The sequence below is a fragment of the Trachinotus anak genome, unplaced genomic scaffold (assembly GCF_046630095.1).
Source record: "Trachinotus anak isolate AG129_WGS33_773 ecotype Australia unplaced genomic scaffold, CSIRO_AGI_Tana_v1 ptg000005l, whole genome shotgun sequence".
Taxonomy (NCBI): domain Eukaryota; kingdom Metazoa; phylum Chordata; class Actinopteri; order Carangiformes; family Carangidae; genus Trachinotus; species Trachinotus anak.
Window position 1 is genome coordinate 12,270,808 of NW_027273856.1, and position 17,065 is coordinate 12,287,872.

The 17,065-nt window shown below is 40.8% G+C and overlaps 1 protein-coding gene across 9 annotated transcripts in view; it reads left to right on the top strand.

The window, feature by feature from the left end:
- The window catches only part of lrfn2b (leucine rich repeat and fibronectin type III domain containing 2b), a 173,873-nt gene extending 161,342 nt beyond the window's left edge, over positions 1 to 12,531 (top strand). For all 9 annotated transcript variants that reach the window (XM_071478333.1, XM_071478332.1, XM_071478330.1 and 6 more), the window contains one exon: positions 9,482 to 12,531. In XM_071478333.1, coding sequence (XP_071334434.1) covers positions 9,482 to 10,457 — 976 coding nt within the window. In that variant the 3' untranslated portion in view covers positions 10,458 to 12,531. The remainder of the gene's footprint in view (positions 1 to 9,481) is intronic.
- Positions 12,532 to 17,065: the final 4,534 nt, after the last annotated feature.

Sequence of the window (17,065 nt, forward strand, 5' to 3'; positions counted from 1 at the left end):
TACAGTAAGAGTTGTCAGCTATTTCCTTTTCAAACACTGGAGCTAGAGGACAATGTTATCACAGCTGCAGTTTCCATGATTGGCACATTGTTACTTGAATGTTAAATGAGTGAATATGATGGACTAAGGGCCCAGACAACTTGTTCAAAACCAGAAAAGACTTTTTAAAATGTGCTGTTGTCTGCCTGAAAAGAAAATTAAATTTATGAAAAGTGTAGCTACTATTCTGAGATGTTCCAAAGTTTGTGACAGTGGTGTGATCCAAGGTGGGTAGTGAAGCCAAATATGTAGAAGTTAGTAGTATAAGTAGAAGTTAGTAGTCATCAGAATAACAATCTGAATAAGAGAATATAATTCAATTCTATTCAATTCAATTCAATTTTATTTGTATAGCGCCAAATCATAATATACATTATCTCAAGGCACTTTACAGGGTAAGGTCAAGACCTTACTTTGTTACAGAGAAAAACCCAACAGTTCCCACAACAAGCAAGCGCTTGGCGACAGGGGGGAGGAAAAACTCCCTTTTAACAGGAAGAAACCTCCAACAGAACCGGGCTCAGGGTGGGCGGCCGTCTGCCTCGACCGGTTGGGTTTAGGAGAAGATAGAAAGAGGGGGAGGGGGGGGAGAGGGGAGAGAAGAGAGAGAGAGAGAGACCAGGAACAGCTGTATAGGTAATGGTGTTATCAATAATAATGACAGATAACAGTGGTTAATAGTAAAGATGAGTAGTGGTGGATCTGGATCCTGCTGCTCCCGAGGCAGAGAGACCTGCAGAATGAGGACAGAGAGAGGGAGAGAGAGGAGAAGCACAAACTACGGGAGAGAAAAAATACAAAGTTAATGGCATGAAGTCATCGAGAGAGAGAGAGAGAGAGAGACAGAAATAGAGAGAGAGCGCCCAGTGAATCATGGGAATCCCCCAGCAGTCTATCTCTATAGCAGCATAGCTAAGGGATGGGTCAGGACATACCCGAGCCAGCCCTAACTATAAGCTTTACTAAACAGGACAGTTTTAATCCTGATCTTAAAGGTAGAGAGGGTGTCTGCCTCCCGAACCCACACTGGGAGCTGGTTCCACAGGAGAGGAGCCTGATAGCTGAAGGCTCTGCCCCCCATTCTACTCTTACAAACTCTGGGAACCACAAGTTGACCTGCATTTAGAGAGCGAAGTGTCCTATTGGGAAAATAGGGAACTATAAGCTCTCCAAGGTACGATGGTGCTTGACCATTAATGGCTTTGTAGGTGAGGAGGAGGATTTTAAATTCTATCCTGGATTTTACAGGGAGCCAATGCAGAGAGGCTAACACAGGAGAGATGTGATCCTGTTTCCTAGTTCCTGTCAGTACTCGTGCTGCCGCATTCTGGATCAATTGGAGGCTTTTTACTGAATTTTTGGGACATCCTGACAATAAAGAGTTACAGTAGTCCAGTCTTGAGGTAACAAATGCATGAACTAGTTTTTCAGCATCCTTTAGACACAGAATGGGTCTGATTTTAGCAATATTGCGCAGGTGGAAGAAGGCTGTCCTAGAGACTTGCTTTATATGTGGAGTAAAGGACAAGTCCTGGTCAAAAATGACACCAAGGTTTCTGACTGTAGCACTGGAGGCCAAGGTGATGTCATCCAGAGTCAGTATATTATCACATAGTGTATCTCTGAGGTGTTTTGGGCCAATTACAATAACTTCAGTTTTGTCTGAATTTAAGAGTAAGAAATTACTGGTCATCCGGATCTTCATGTCCTTAAGACAGACCTGAAGCTTGGCTACCTGGTTAGTCTCACCTGGCTTCATGGATAAGTACAGCTGGGTGTCATCTGCGTAACAATGGAAATTCATCTGGTGCCTCCTAATAATGTTTCCCAGAGGGAGCATATATAGACTGAAGAGCATTGGTCCTAGCACCGAACCTTGTGGAACTCCATGGCTGACTGTAGTGATGATAGAAGAGTCATTATTAACATGAACAAACTGGAGTCTTTCTGACAGATATGACTTAAACCAGCTTAGTTTGGTTCCTTTGATGCTGACCATATGTTCTAGTCTCTGTAATAAAATCTTATGATCGATGGTGTCAAATGCGGCACTAAGATCTAGTAGGACAAGTACAGAGACAAGTCCATTGTCTGAGGCTATGAGGAGATCATTGGTAACCTTAACCAGAGCTGTTTCTGTGCTATGATGGACTCTAAAACCTGACTGAAAATCTTCAAACAAACCATTCCTGTGCAAATAATCACATAACTGGTTTGCAACAACCTTCTCAAGGATTTTGGAAATAAAGGGGAGGTTGGATATAGGTCTATAATTGGCTAAAACATCAGGATCAAGAGTAGGCTTTTTAAGTAGAGGTTTAATTACTGCAACTTTAAAAGCCTGCGGTACATAACCAGTTGATAAAGATAAGTTAATCAGACTTAATATAGAGGTGTCGATTAAAGGAAAAACTTCTTTGAACAACCTTGTTGGAACGGGGTCAAGAAGACAAGTCGATGGTTTAGATGACGAAACTGTTGAAGTGAGCTCAGGGAGATGTACAGGAGAGAAACAGTCAAAATATAAACCAGTTACAGTCGACTCTGAGGCTGCTGAACTGGACAGTACATCTGAACCAGCTGTGGGGAGGAGATGGTGAATTTTTTCTCTAACAGAGACAATTTTATCTGTAAAGAAGCTCATAAAGTCATTACAGCTGAGGGCTAAAGGTATAGATGGGTCAACAGAGCTGTGGCTGTCTGTCAGCCTGGCTAAAGTGCTGAACAGAAACCTGGGATTGTTCTTGTTTTCTTCTATCAATGATGAATAATAGGATGTTCTGGCTTTACGGAGACTTTGTTTATACGCCAATAGGCTGTCTTTCCAAGCCTTTAGAGATTCATCCAGGTTAGTAGAACGCCACCTTCTTTCTAGTTTCCTTGAATTTTGCTTTAAAGCTCGTGTTTCTGAGTTGTACCATGGAGCTAGCCTTCTCTGACTCACTACCTTCTTCCTCAGAGGGGCCACAGTATCTAGAGTTGCACGCAGTGAGGCTACAGTACTGTCAACAAGATCATCAACCTGTGTGGATGTGAAGTTAAGAGAGCTGTTCCCTACTGCATTGATACATGGCAGTGGGCTAAGTACTGATGGGATCCTTTCTTTAAATTTGCTAATGGTATTGTCAGAGAGACACCTGCTATAATGATGTTGTTTGTGTGTGACATTGTTTTATCCACATGTGATTTTGCTTGGTTAAAGATAAAGAGCTGAATACACACCTGCAGGACTAGAGCCAGGATTTTTAACTCAGGTCCAGCAGCAGACATGGGGGGTGTGCAGAGAAATCCCCTGGATCCAGAGCAGCAGTTTCCATGTACACGTATTTAATTTGTCTGATTCTGTGTATCATCATCATGTCTTTGCATCTTGTTTTCCATCTCCCACACTCAGAGTCTGAGGCACAGATGGTGATTTTTCTTTTGCTCTGTTTCAACAAAACAAATAATAAAAACAGATACAAGCTAAATGTATTTCAGTAAATGATGTGAATTAATGTGGTAACTGCAATACATTAAACTGGATTAAAGATGTTCAGCCTTCTTCAACAGTAATTTCACACTAATAACAATGTAACCAGGGTTGTAATATTATTAGATCAGGCTATTTATTTACTGTGTAATGTGACAGTCATGCAGCAATCACATTGTAAAGTCTATTTTCTTTTTATTTAAAGTTTGTCGTTATTTTATGATTGTTTTTTATTGTTTGAATAACTGACAAACAACTTACAAACTGCTGCAGTAACTGACTGAAATACACTGTTTGTATCTGGGAGGTGGTGTCAGCTAACAGTTTACTCTGCAGCTCACATTTTGTATGTTGATGCATTTAACTGCAGTTTGTCACCGTGACTAAATAATGCAAACTGACAGAACAGCTGGGGAAAATGCTGTCATCTGCATATTTATCTCAGTAGCAGTTCTAGCTTGAAGAGCAACGTTTTCCATACCCATCATGCCTAGCTATGAGGGTGATGCAGTGTTTCCACTGGTAATTATTTCTGCCATTTTCTATGGTGGCCCAATGCCACCATGCAGAAATAAAATCTAACCAAACCTTCAGGATTCAACAGTGCCCCCCGGGCAGGCATTACAGAATTCAGTGATATAATGATATTTAGCAGATGTTCATATAGACTAAAGCGCCAACAAGAAAATTAGCTTACTTAGGTAAACAGAGCAGGCATCAGGCATAACTCTCTTTCCTTTTAGTAACTACCTTTCAGTAGCCAGCCTACTATACTTAGTTAGCGACACACTTTATGGCTGACTAAAGTCTGACTACTGCACACACTTCACTGGGGCAACACATTGGCAGGCTACTTCTCTCACACCCCAGAAGAGACTCACTTCCCACAGCAAACCCGCTAGTTAGACTCAGTCATTTACATACACAGGTGCAATTAGGCTGTTGTCACGTGTGCACTCCAACGAGAATCGCAAAAGTAGGAATATAATATGTCTTAACAGTGTCCGTGGTAGAAAAACAGATTTGTGGAATTAAACCAGCATGTCATGCATTGAACTTTCACTGCATGAGATTAAAAACAAAAAGCACTTATGATTATCAACTTGCTTACTTTGACAGAGTGATTCAGTGTAAAGTGACCACTTTGTCAAATCCTAGGTCCTTTCCCAGGAATTCCCCTAAAGATGAACTCTCATGTCTTGTTCATGTCACTGAAATGGAGACATGAACATTCAGGACATGTAGGGAACTTCAAGCTTGGGAGGGTCACTCCTACCTTGGAAACAGTAGTTGGGAAAATAATCTCAAATTTGTCCTCTTACTCACTTTTTCTGGAGATGTTTAAACTTTCGTTGTTCTGAGCACAGTAACTGTTTGTCCATGACAACAGAGCAAACTCCATCTGCTGAACAAGAGATGAGATTGTTTATAGAGGATGATTTATTTATTGTGTTAAACAACCTTTGTAATCAATGTACATGGCAAAATGATCTTTCCATTACACTTGTTGAGATTACAAGCACATTATAATTCTTGCATGGTTCTTTCAATTATTTAAAGACCAAAAAAGAAGGAGTGAATAAAGGAAAACAGAAGTATTAATATCTTTTGCTGAACAGTATATCCAAATTGAATGTGGTCATGTGAAATGCTGCAGCAGCACAAATTCAAACATGCAAAGAGAGAGAAATGTGCACCTTCCCTTCCATCGTCACTATAAATGTTTTATACCTCATCATCTCTCATGTGCATAGAAGATACAGTCATTTTATTTTTTGATTCAGTGTTATGTATTCCATGTCTAAAAATAGGCTTCAGTGTGTAAATACAGATTTCAGAGGGCGATAGACTCAGAGTATCTTTCTCAGCCTGTGCAGTTACCTTCATCACAGATGTGAAAAGGTCCTGACACTGGCACACACTGTGCAAACCAAAAGTGACTCTAAATAAGAAAAGTTCATTACCTTACTAACAAATCATTTTTTACAAGAGTTAAACAAAGGAAAAAAAGAGGTCAAATTGCACAAACCTTTTAACATCTCTTCGTGAAGGTGATAAGCTCAGTCATTACCATGGTTAGCTTGTTATCATCTACTATAAGACACAGTATAAGACTATATAGACTATATATAAGACTATATAAGACTATAAGACTATAAGACTATAAGACACAATAAAAGGGGTCATAGCCGAGTACTTTAGATTTATTTATTCATAATATTTTTCAAAGAATCTTGGTATTTCTTCTACCACAGAATTTTTCTTATATAATCGATGTGGCTAGTTCCCCTCAACTTATTGTTTTAGTTTTGCAGCCCATGCCCTCCATTATGTTTTTAGGAGTTGGTGAAGACCAAAACTGTATGGCTGTATGATGTATGAAGGCTCGTCGCAGTGCTGTGTACAGTTTTACATGATCTTTGCTTTATTACCAGTTCCATCAAGGGGAGACTGTAACACAAACCACAGCCCTAGGGGGGCACCATTTCTAGCAAAACTTCATTAACGCAACAATCCATTACCATCAGATGCAGAGAATGTTTTATTGCCACCAGGAGATATTCATTGGTACAGACACAGACACAGATAAATCTCACAGCTACAATACAGTGAAGAGCAACCAGTGAGAGGTCACGGGATTTCTCTTACGTAAGCATAATCAAATTTCCCAGCAACACCCTAACGTTTAAGCTAAATCAATAGGGCAGGAGACCATTTGGCATGACCTTGTCTGTATTTTGCCCAGAGAAAAAAGCCTCAAGAAATCAATAAAGATAATGAATAATTTTGCAGAGATTCTTTGCAGCTGGAGAAAGAGAATCCAGAGCCATGAAATAATTTAATGATTGTGGACAGGAAGGATGCAGCCTGCAGTAATGATTTATTTGTTTTTGCAGGTCTGTCTTTGAACTGAGAAAATATGCATATTATTAAATGTAACTGACAAATCTCTCGCAAAGCTTAAAGATGCCTAAGCCAAGAGCCCATCTCCTCCTCCGTCTCCTCTCCCATCCTCTCTCTCTCCCCGGTTTACACTCTGATTAATGCTATGGCCTCACACCATCATCGTGAACTAAGCAGGCCACTCGACAAATTCGCTTTCACAGCCTGAAGAGGCAGGAAAGGACTTTTATCTCCCCGTGATAAGCATGGGCATAGGTTTCTCTGGACTTGGGCATCTGTTCCTATGAATTAAAATGAATTAGCCAGTCTATGCTGACAACCTGGAATCAATTAGACTCAGATACAGAAGCAAGCAGTGCACTGAAAAAGCATCACTCAGCTAAAGAATTTCATTCCCAGTCCCAGGCAGCCAATTATAACAGTGTAATGAACTGTGGCGCAAGTTGTTGGAGAAGTAGAACTTCTTTATTGGAAAACATCTTCATTTGTTTGAGGTCTGGTGACTAGTGAGAGAAGTCAAACACTAAGGTGATGATGTGTTTGGTTCTGGACTCATCGATGATCTTTGTTGTCAGATAAATTGAGAAGAAGGTTGGTGCACCGCTCTTGGTACCTTTCATGTGTTTATTATTGTAACCATGACAACCAAGGTCCAGCATGCCACCTGCTGTAGGGGCACTATTTGTCGCCTAACTATCTGCTGCACTGATGACCAATGGGCTCATTTTATACAGGACAACAGTCTCTCCAAATCAGTCACACATCACTGTCACCACTGTTGCCACTGCTTTAAGGTTTTGTCAGGTTTAGGCACAAACTCTGCTTGGTGAGGTGGGGAACAGTTGTTGTTTGAGTTAAGGCAAATACTATCTGAGGCAGGGGTCAGCAAGAAAGTTTGGCTTTAAGCCAGTTTTTTCCTAACCCATTAAATGGTGGTCAGAGCATAATCAAAGGCTAATTTAAGAAACTGATTGATAAAAATGCAATTTAAATTTACTTTATTACCTTTCATATGTGGCATTGTGGACCACAATTACGTTTGACTGATTCATTGAACTGGCGTTATTTTTTCTTATCACATTTCATGTCATATTTCAGAGATCTGTCAAGTAAGCGACAGAACCTTTGGAACTTTCTGGCAGAACTTTTCATAATAAAAGCTAAAAGCTTGTTTGAAATAAAGAATTTCAGAAAAACCTAACTTTTGTGCTTTTATTTTGTTAACAAGATAAAAAAAGACAAAAATTGCTAAAGAGGAAGTGATTCAGTGGGTAACTGTTGCTGCCATGACAGAGATCTATCTTCAAACCAGGCGCTGTGCATAGACACCTGATGTGACTGTTTTTGTCTGTCATTCACTCTCAAGATAGATAAAAGTATAATGAGCATCTTCAGGTGTGGGGAGATTCTCTATTTCTAAAATAGCTATATCTTAGTGTAAGATTTAAAAAAATCAGATTATCAAAATAATCTTGCAGGCCAGATATTATTGGGCCACCAGTTGCCAACCACTGGTCTAAGGGGTCAGGGTTAAGCTTTTCCATTGTCATGGTAGGAGACAGGATGCAAAGAGCAGGCTCCCATGTTAAAGTCCCGGCTTCATTGAACCATCCAGCTCCACCTCTGTCTCCATGAGGTTTTGTGTCTCTATAACAACGTCACTCTGTGTTCAACTTTCAGGCATTCAGGCTGAGATCCCTCCTGGGAGGATGGTCTCCATTAACTTTGCATCACTTGATTGTCCATGTTTGTGTTGGGTATGATGTGGGCCTTAGTGGGCTGATGTAGCAGATCAGTCTGAACAGGCAGCTGGCTTCACAGATCCACAGTGGTGGTTTAGTCAGTTAAGCAGGCTTAGAGACGAAAGCCTGTTAGTTTAAGTCACTTTGTCCCAGATAGTGAAGCTGATTCTGATCTAAAGTTCCAAGTCTCGGTTCTGTGCCATGTTAACCCAACAGCTTGGGTGGGGTTTGATGGAATTTTATCAAATCCAAGTCCTTTTGAGTCAAACAGAATTTGGTCTAGCTTTCAACATTCGCATAAACAAACTAAACCTCACATATTTTGGCTTAAAGTGAGTCTGTGTTAATGTCATGAATTGTGCCAGCCCTCACTTAGTTATTGTTGGAGATGGAATAAAAAACTGGACATTGTATAATAAAGTTTATAATTAAGTCAAGGTAGATTTTCAGCTGTAAAATATGGACAAAGCTGACTACCATATCTTAATCAAACTATAACCATAATACTCAACATACATGTTCCTGTTGTGACATGTGGTTCTCATATAAGCTCTACTCTATGTTCTAGTTTGACGCAGAGTTGACCTAAAGGTTGAGCAAACTGGCTCATGACTGATGAGGTTGTCTGCAGGGGAGAGTGTGGCTGAATGAATGAGAAGCATCATTTAAACAGCAGGTGTGAGAGTAACTATCGCAGTGCAACCTCCAGCTCCCTGCTGCTGGCCACCCAGCAGCTTACCTCAGGCAGCAGGAGGCTCATTTTCTTTCTCTGGGGCACTTCCACATCTCAACATACACACACATCCAGCATTACAGCTTTTGATACCACAGCACCTGACACTCTCCCTTGTGTTGTTGCTACCACAAGGACACATGCCAGGTCCCACTGGTCTGCATCTATCTTGGATCGACCTGTACAAAATGTGCTTCACTCTCCAATCTTTTGTGCCTTTCTTGGGTTTTCTACTTATTTATTTATCACTGCTCCTAAGCTCTGATATCAAATTGACCCTCTGTTCACTGTAGCAAGACAGATGGCTCTGAGAGATAAAGCCAATTACTGTTGGCTTTCTGTTAAAGCAGAAACCACAGAGACTCAGCAGTGGAGTGAAACTCCAGGGAATGCAAATGTCTCCATGTACTGAAAGTACATGTGTACTCTGTTTAGATGCTGATGGCCCAATCATTTATAGCATGTACTGTTTTAACCTCAGCTGCCTCTGTGTCTTTAAAAGAGATATCAGGCCATTAGAGGGGAAGACCTCTTTAGCTTCATACAGTAATTAACCTGCAGGTGTTAACTGTTTTTTCTGTCTGTCCTCAGGATGATCCCGGCGTCCAACAAAGCTTTCCTGGTAACAAATCTGGTGTCTGGGACTCGCTACGACCTGTGTGTGCTGGCAGCCTGGGATGACACCGCCACCACGCTCACAGCCACCAATGTTGTGGGCTGCACATACTTCTTTACACAGGATGACTACCCTCAGTGCCAGTCTTTGCCCAGCCAGCTCCTGGGAGGCACCATGATCCTGGTGGTCGGGGGCATCATCGTGACCACCCTCCTCGTGTTCATCATCATCCTCATGGTGCGCTACAAAGCTGCAGATACTGAACCCCCAGTGGGGAAGCTGACCAGTGTCAGTGACACACACTCTCAGACCAACGGGGGTCAATTCAGGCAAAATGGACTCCTTATGTCGCAGTCTGAGCCTCACCCTCAGCCAGAGCTGAAAGTCAAGGCCAAAGTGACTCTGCAGGATGAGATGGTGGAGTTCAAGTGTGGCTCCCTCCAGAGCAGCCTCACCTCTTCCTCCTCTTCTTCAGGCTCCATGGCTGGGACTTCTTACAGCCCCAACAGCACACTTGCCAGCATTTGGAGGTCAGCTCCCTCAAAGCCCCGATCCAACCTGGACCACCTCCTGGGGGCCTTCACCACACTTGAGCTGCGGGGCACACAGGGCCACGAGTCAGGAGCCTCCAGTAGCACTCAGATGGCAACAGCAAAGCCACACACAGACAGAGAGCCGCTGCTGGGCCGGACGCTGGACTCCAGCCTCAGCCGGCTCCTCATGCTACCTCCAGACTCCAAGCTGAAGAGAAGCCAGTCCTTTGACATGGGGGACGCAACAGGCGCCAGCACCACTCAGCTGTGTAACAAACCATGCAGGATCAGCAGTATCTGGACTAAGAGGAGCATGTCTGTCAATGGCATGTTGCTGCAGTGTGAGGAGGAGGGGGACATGAGGGGGAGCAAGGGGACGATAGACAGCACTGACTGGGTGATGGAGAGTACTGTCTAGAACAATAGAGGATCCTCAAACTGTCACACTGCCCAAATAGATGACCAACAGCCATGCTAAGACAGACCTCCTGGTCTAAGAGCCTTTGTCCTGCATGAAGCACACTTACTTACCTCTGCACCGCTCAGACTCTGAGACAGGACGAGGGGTTTTCACAGTCACAGCCAAATCCAGATGTTTGGAATCAACCTCACATGTACATGGATAGATCAGCCACGAGGAACTGACAGGAAATGAGAGCAATGCTCTCTGCTCCAGAAATGTGTGGCCATGCCCATGGACTGCTATTACACTGCATAAATTTAAAATATGTAATAAAATTAAAATTTTATATTTTTTAATTTTGCTGGTTAAACACAAATGATTACTGGTCTCTGCAAGTGACCAGCTGTTGCACTGTAAAACCCTCTGCTGTACAATGATCCCGATTTCAGTAACAAACTGATGCAGTTGAACCTTTTCTGACTGAACGGTGCAGTATGTGTAGATGTGAAGCTTTGATTCATTAAGTTTTAAGAAAAAAGATTTATTCACAGAGTTCTGTGTGAGTATATTTGCTTTCTATACAGAGTATATATATATTTGAGGGTTATTCAGGAATTCTGAATGCTAATCATAAAAAATGTTATGTAACTGTATATATTATAAAACCCATCATCTCCAAACCATGGCTGTACTGAAGAAAGAAATGCCAAATTATTGAAGGAGAAACATGAGCAGACACAGAAGCCTCTTTTGATTGTGTACATTAGATTAGTTAGGTCCGGCAATTAATTTTATTGTTTTCACTTTTAAAGTAATTTTTTTAACCCCTGTTTCGTTACAGCACCCACACAACGTCCCCGAATCAAACACCAAACACTTCGAATGAACTGAACTGAACTGAACTGAACGCCATGACAACATCAGGATGTGTGTTTTCAGAGGATAATTCTGGATTCTTACAATATGAGCCTTATGTATGTAGTTTTGGCCTCAGTTTCTATCATTAATACTAACACAGTACTCACCAAAGAGAGCAGAGCTTGATCTGGAAACATGATCACCCAGCAGGTGACCCCAGACCCCCAGTCCACCCACTGCTATTGGGACATAGAACAGTTGCTACCAGGCTGCATTTCACAAAAATTGGCCTTGAACTTGGCTCATTGTGATATTTTGTCAAACCACCAGCAACAATGCCCCCACTCCCCCGCCCCAAGCACCTCTCAGGTAACTTCACTCACTAAGTGGCCAAGTTACCACAATGAAATACAGACCAAATTGGTGCATGCTGGTGGATTATTAAGAAGGTGCTTGCCAACCACTACATCCCCGCCCCACCCCCAACAACTACACCCCCCATACTGGTCTTCTGGAGACACAAGTTGTATAAAATTAGAATTTCCCTTTGAACACTATTCATGTATTGATTGTGGGGGTAAAAGCTAAACTTTATTGTTCAGTATCTTTGAAATGTACAGGTCAGGTTCAGAAATTGACAACATGAAGTTACATCTTTCAAAAAGTCCCAGAATTGGTTTTGACTTTGTGCTTTGATTAATTTTCTACAAAGACTTTTTTTCAAATGGTTGACATCAAATTTACGAAACTAAAATCCTCTACATTCTAGATATGGGTATAATAATTGTTTAATAAGTTAAAATTAATAATGAAAGTATTTAATGAAAGGTGAGAGTTTAAACATTTGTTTCTTGTTTTTTTTTAAATAAATAAACATGAAGTTTTTATTGTCAGGTGTTTCATGGTTCCCCTGAACTGACCCATGACACAGTTTAGTCCAGTGTATACACTCATGTTGTCATTTCTCATGTGTTGTCTGAATGACTTGGTGGGATATTTCCGGAGTGACTGTGTGTGTACAGTGTCTCTGCATATTAGAATTTTTGGTACCATACTCCAGCTGAAACATGTGGCAGTTTCACTTCATAGTAGCAGCAGAGCTGAGCAGCAGCTTCACTGTATAGTGAAAGAGCAGCTGTGCACGTTTCTTACCTGGAGCTGTAAAAAATATTTGTGTGGTCAAATTTGTTGTTTTTGCTACTAAGATAAAACTAAAAAATCTCCTGAGACAGCTGTGATGTCTGAGCATTTCTTCTGTGACTGCAGCAGTTGGGGACTAACAATTACACGAACTGAATAAGTGAATAAATATAAACAAAAGTGATGATCATGGTGAGAATGTGAGGGACAAAGATAAAAAGGGAGAACATAGGAATTACAAAAAGCAAATGTGACAGTGTAAATGAAAAGATTATGGTAAACTGTTAATTTGATCAATTTATAGTTGACTGGATGAAATTATGTTTGCATTTCATGGTTTAACAACATAACCTAAAACTCACCACAGTTTATGGGTCCATTGTTGTGGCTGTATTTGTCTTATCTTGTCCGTGAAGGACTTGCCACTGCATCCAGGTACCAGAGTCCAGATGCAGACTACATGGTGCAAATTCAATTGCAAAAAACTGTATCTTTGAAATGTAGGCTTGACACATCCTGCAGCAGGATGTGGAACCACAGACAACCTGTGGGCCCAGTGGGAGGCACGTAAATATCAAGACTGTTCTCTGGACTAAAGAATATGCTTCTGTGTGACCACCAGCTAATTATAAGTTGTTGTAACACAGGCCAGGAGCCAATCAACAAACAGGAGGCAGGCATGATGAGATCATAATGTTTCAGGTTTGGAGACATACACTGGATCTGCATGCCAGCTGCAGGATACATTGTAGAGGTTTGCAGCTGTGATACCCTGAATAAGAACCATACAGAGCCCCATAGTGTAGCTGACTTTAAGTCCTGTCTCCTGTCCTGTAGGGGCCCCTAATGTTTGTGATGTCCATCAGACCCCACAATACAAACGTACCAGAAAGAATGAACCCTGCCTCAAACTATAGTTGTGTTGTATGTGCTGGTTATGGCCTAAAGCTGTGATGTGTATCTACTTGTACATACAAAGACGTAGCTCCTCAAAACTATCACTACATGTCAGTGATATCACAGGAGACTATCATGATTGTAATTGGTCAGGCGGAGCTGCATGTTCTTTGTTTTTTCTCTGATGCCAGTGGAGATTGTTGAGAGTGAAGATGGCATGACAGAGGTGAAGAGTCACATTCACATTCTGCTCACTGCAATCCCTGCTCTCTGTCACAGTGAGTGACAGACCAGAGAGAACAGTGTCTCATTAAGTGACACTGCACAAAATACCCCAGTATCCAGAGATTAAGTTACCCTGATATTTCAAACTATGAGTCGTATATGATGAAATCTGGACTGGACATGCTGTGATCATGGCATTGTAAGGTGTCATATCAAAAGATTTACAGATATGATCCAGATTCTTGCAAGAACCTAAAAAGGATATCTCTGGATTCTTGGAGTTTTGGGACAGTGTGATGAGACATGAGGAACCTTCCCACTGCTGCTCCTATCACAGACTGAATCAAAGGGTTACTGGAATACAAGCATGATGCAACCTGATCTGATATTGTGGAGCCATCAACAAATGAAATCTGATTCTAAACTCTAAACTCTAAATCTAAACATTGTGCAGGAAGTATCTATGACAGAGCTGCGTTAAAATCTTCCAATCTCTTAATTTACATTCAAGTACACCAGTTCCAATTCTAACAGTTTGACTTTTAAAGTAAAGTTTTTGACGTGTGCTCTTTAGATCTTTCGACAGCTCAGAGATGCTCAGCACAACAGAGCTGTGTGTTGTTGCCAGTTGTTAGCTTCCATTCAAATGAATGGTGTTTAAGCCTAAAACTGCAGCTTTGGCCCTCAGGCTGTTTGTGTGCTATTCATACCGCCCTCCTTCCACTCCACTGGTCAGGTTTGTTCCGCGGCACCTGTCAGTTATCTTAATGAGTTGTCACCTTGCCACAGGCTGAGGCACCTGTCCTCTGTAAAGCTGCAGAGGAAAACAACCAATCTGAAATTGAAAAGAATCGTGCAGAGGTTTGTGACTGACACATGGTTGTCGTTTGTCCTCAGCATTACTGATTCATGAAATAGCCCATTTATTCACAAAGACAGTGCACAACATAACCTAAGAGGAACAAGAAATGTGAAAATGAAATAAAAAAATGAAGAACATGAACACAACCAAAGGATGACGAGTGTGTGTGCATGTGTGTGTGTGTGTGTGTGTGTGTGTAGCTGTGAAAATAGATATCATTGTCATGTCTGCATTAAGCACAGAAGATAGTTAGCCTAGCTTAGCATCGAGACCAGAAGCAGGTGGACACATTTAGCCTGACTCTCTCCAAAGTTCAAAAATATACTACCAACAGCCCAAAATCACCAGTAAGCATGTTATATGTCATTTGTTTGGTTTATCGACAGAAGTGACAAAGAATTAGTGATATTAAGATTGATTAGAGTGGTCAGTATGTAGTCTGACAGTGTTAAATATAATGAGAAAACATGCAAGTCTCCACTTCCAAACACTGCATTTCTATTGGCTGACTGAAAAAGGTCTGCTGGTGAACAGAGGTGAACTCTGAGCTGCACTTACAATGGAGCTGGAAGTTGCACCGAAACAGGAAGTGCCCGTTTTACTTCTTCTGAGGTTTGGGCTCCAGTAGAAGTGAAGACATACGGAGCGAATATTTGTAATCCAGAACATGACCCTACCTTTGATCAGTGAGCCTCTGCTGGTTGGCTGTTTCTCCTGATGGCTGTTTCCTCTGCTGGTTGGCTGTTTCCTCCTGCTGGCTGTTTCTTCCTGCTTCCATGGTACAGTTAGTTACTGACTCCAGGTCTGCTCTTAACACAGGCATGAGACTGATATTAATCTTCTCATCTCACTCTCAGAAATGAATCAGTTTAAGACCATGAAACTTTTCATACTACATTCTGCATGTGCAACAAAAAACTGGATCAGAGGTGGCCAACATATTCCTACTGTAAGAGTGACACTGGGCTCAGACGTTTAGAGGAGGCCATCACAGGCTTTAGCTCTTAGTTTTTGAGGAGCTGTAGGCCATCATGGGATGGTCTCTATGGAATGATGTGATGAGTTTAGCAGTTGTGCCAGTGAACACAGAGAATCCTCAACCTTTCACAGCTTCTTCAGTGGAAGGCAAAAGTTGAGGGGCTTCATGGGGCTGGTTTGTGACCCCACAGCCTGTGTCTTCTGGCAATAGTCTGTGTGCAGACCCAAACCAACAGTGAATGTACTCCACTAAAAAATATGATGATGGATCTTATTCTTTTGTGCTGCAGAGCTCCATTGTTGTCCAGAAACACATCAATGAGCCACACTGTTGCACTGCACTGCAAAAAAACTGTTATTTAACAGAATTTTTCCGGTATTTTTAAAATACAGGAAAACATCAATGAAATTACAAACATAAACTGTGATTTTACATGTCAAATGTAAAATAACATGAAAATACTGTAACTGTGAATAACCATAAAATTTTCATTTTTTTAAAGAATTTTTTTTCACATAAAAAGACTGTTAAAATACATTCGCAAATGTATCATAATTTCACAAATATTTCTTTGTTATTTAAGAGATTAAACTGTTAAATTCAAGTTTAATACTGTAAGAAAAATTCTAAAATTAGGTAAAATTACTGACAATTAATGGTAAAAGAAGTATTTGTTCTGTAATTTTACTTTGTTTGTTAATTGACAAATATCTTCTGTAATTATGGAAGTTTCACAACAAAAATGTTGAATAAATGTTTTTTTGTATAATATCTATAGGCACTGGTAAACTGTCAAAATACAGTTTTTAACATTATAATCAGCCATAAGTACTGTAATTCAACAGATGGTGACTTTTATTATAGTTCTATAACTTTTAAAATTGGTGAGATTACTGACAGGACTAAATTTTATGTTTTATGACTTTTTTTGAGGCCTGTTTTTGTAACCCTGGTAGACATTAAACAACTATGTGCAATGGAGTTACCTTGAGCTCATAAGTGCAAAATAAAATTTCTGTATACGTAATACGTAAAAAACTATGCAGTGAGAAACACAGGTGGGAATACGATACAAACAAAACCAGCAGAGAATTTAACTGAAATTCAATGTAAATTCAAATTTTTCTGGCCAGTCTTATTGAATTTGTTTGACATTTTTTTCAGATCACACAGCAAAAGAAGTTCAAACAAAATCACCAGTCCAGGATCTAATACTGGTCTATACAGCAAATATGATATCTGACAAGAACAGACTTCACGTATCCACTCGCACCCACCCCAGCACAGCCTTTACCTGAAAGTGTGAGAAATTTTAAAAAAAGCCTGATTGTGTTTTTTACTGGCTTGTAGGTTCCTACATCCAAAAGGGTTGAGAGCACTACTGTCAATCCATCGTCTAGAGTATAAATCCTGTTAAACAACTCAGATTAACTCAACTAATCTGACTATCTTTATAGTTTCCTTTGATGGTTGGTCCTCCATATTGATATAGGTCCAATGAAACTGCATGCAAAAGTCATAAATCAGGTTTATCTTATTTTTTGGCATATGACAGTTAATATGAGAAGGCAAAATAAGCTTCTCAGCATTGATTGCACCTGTCATTTACACTGTGTAAGAGAAACCTGTAAGAAAGAAAAAAACAGAGCAGCGCTACTTCGG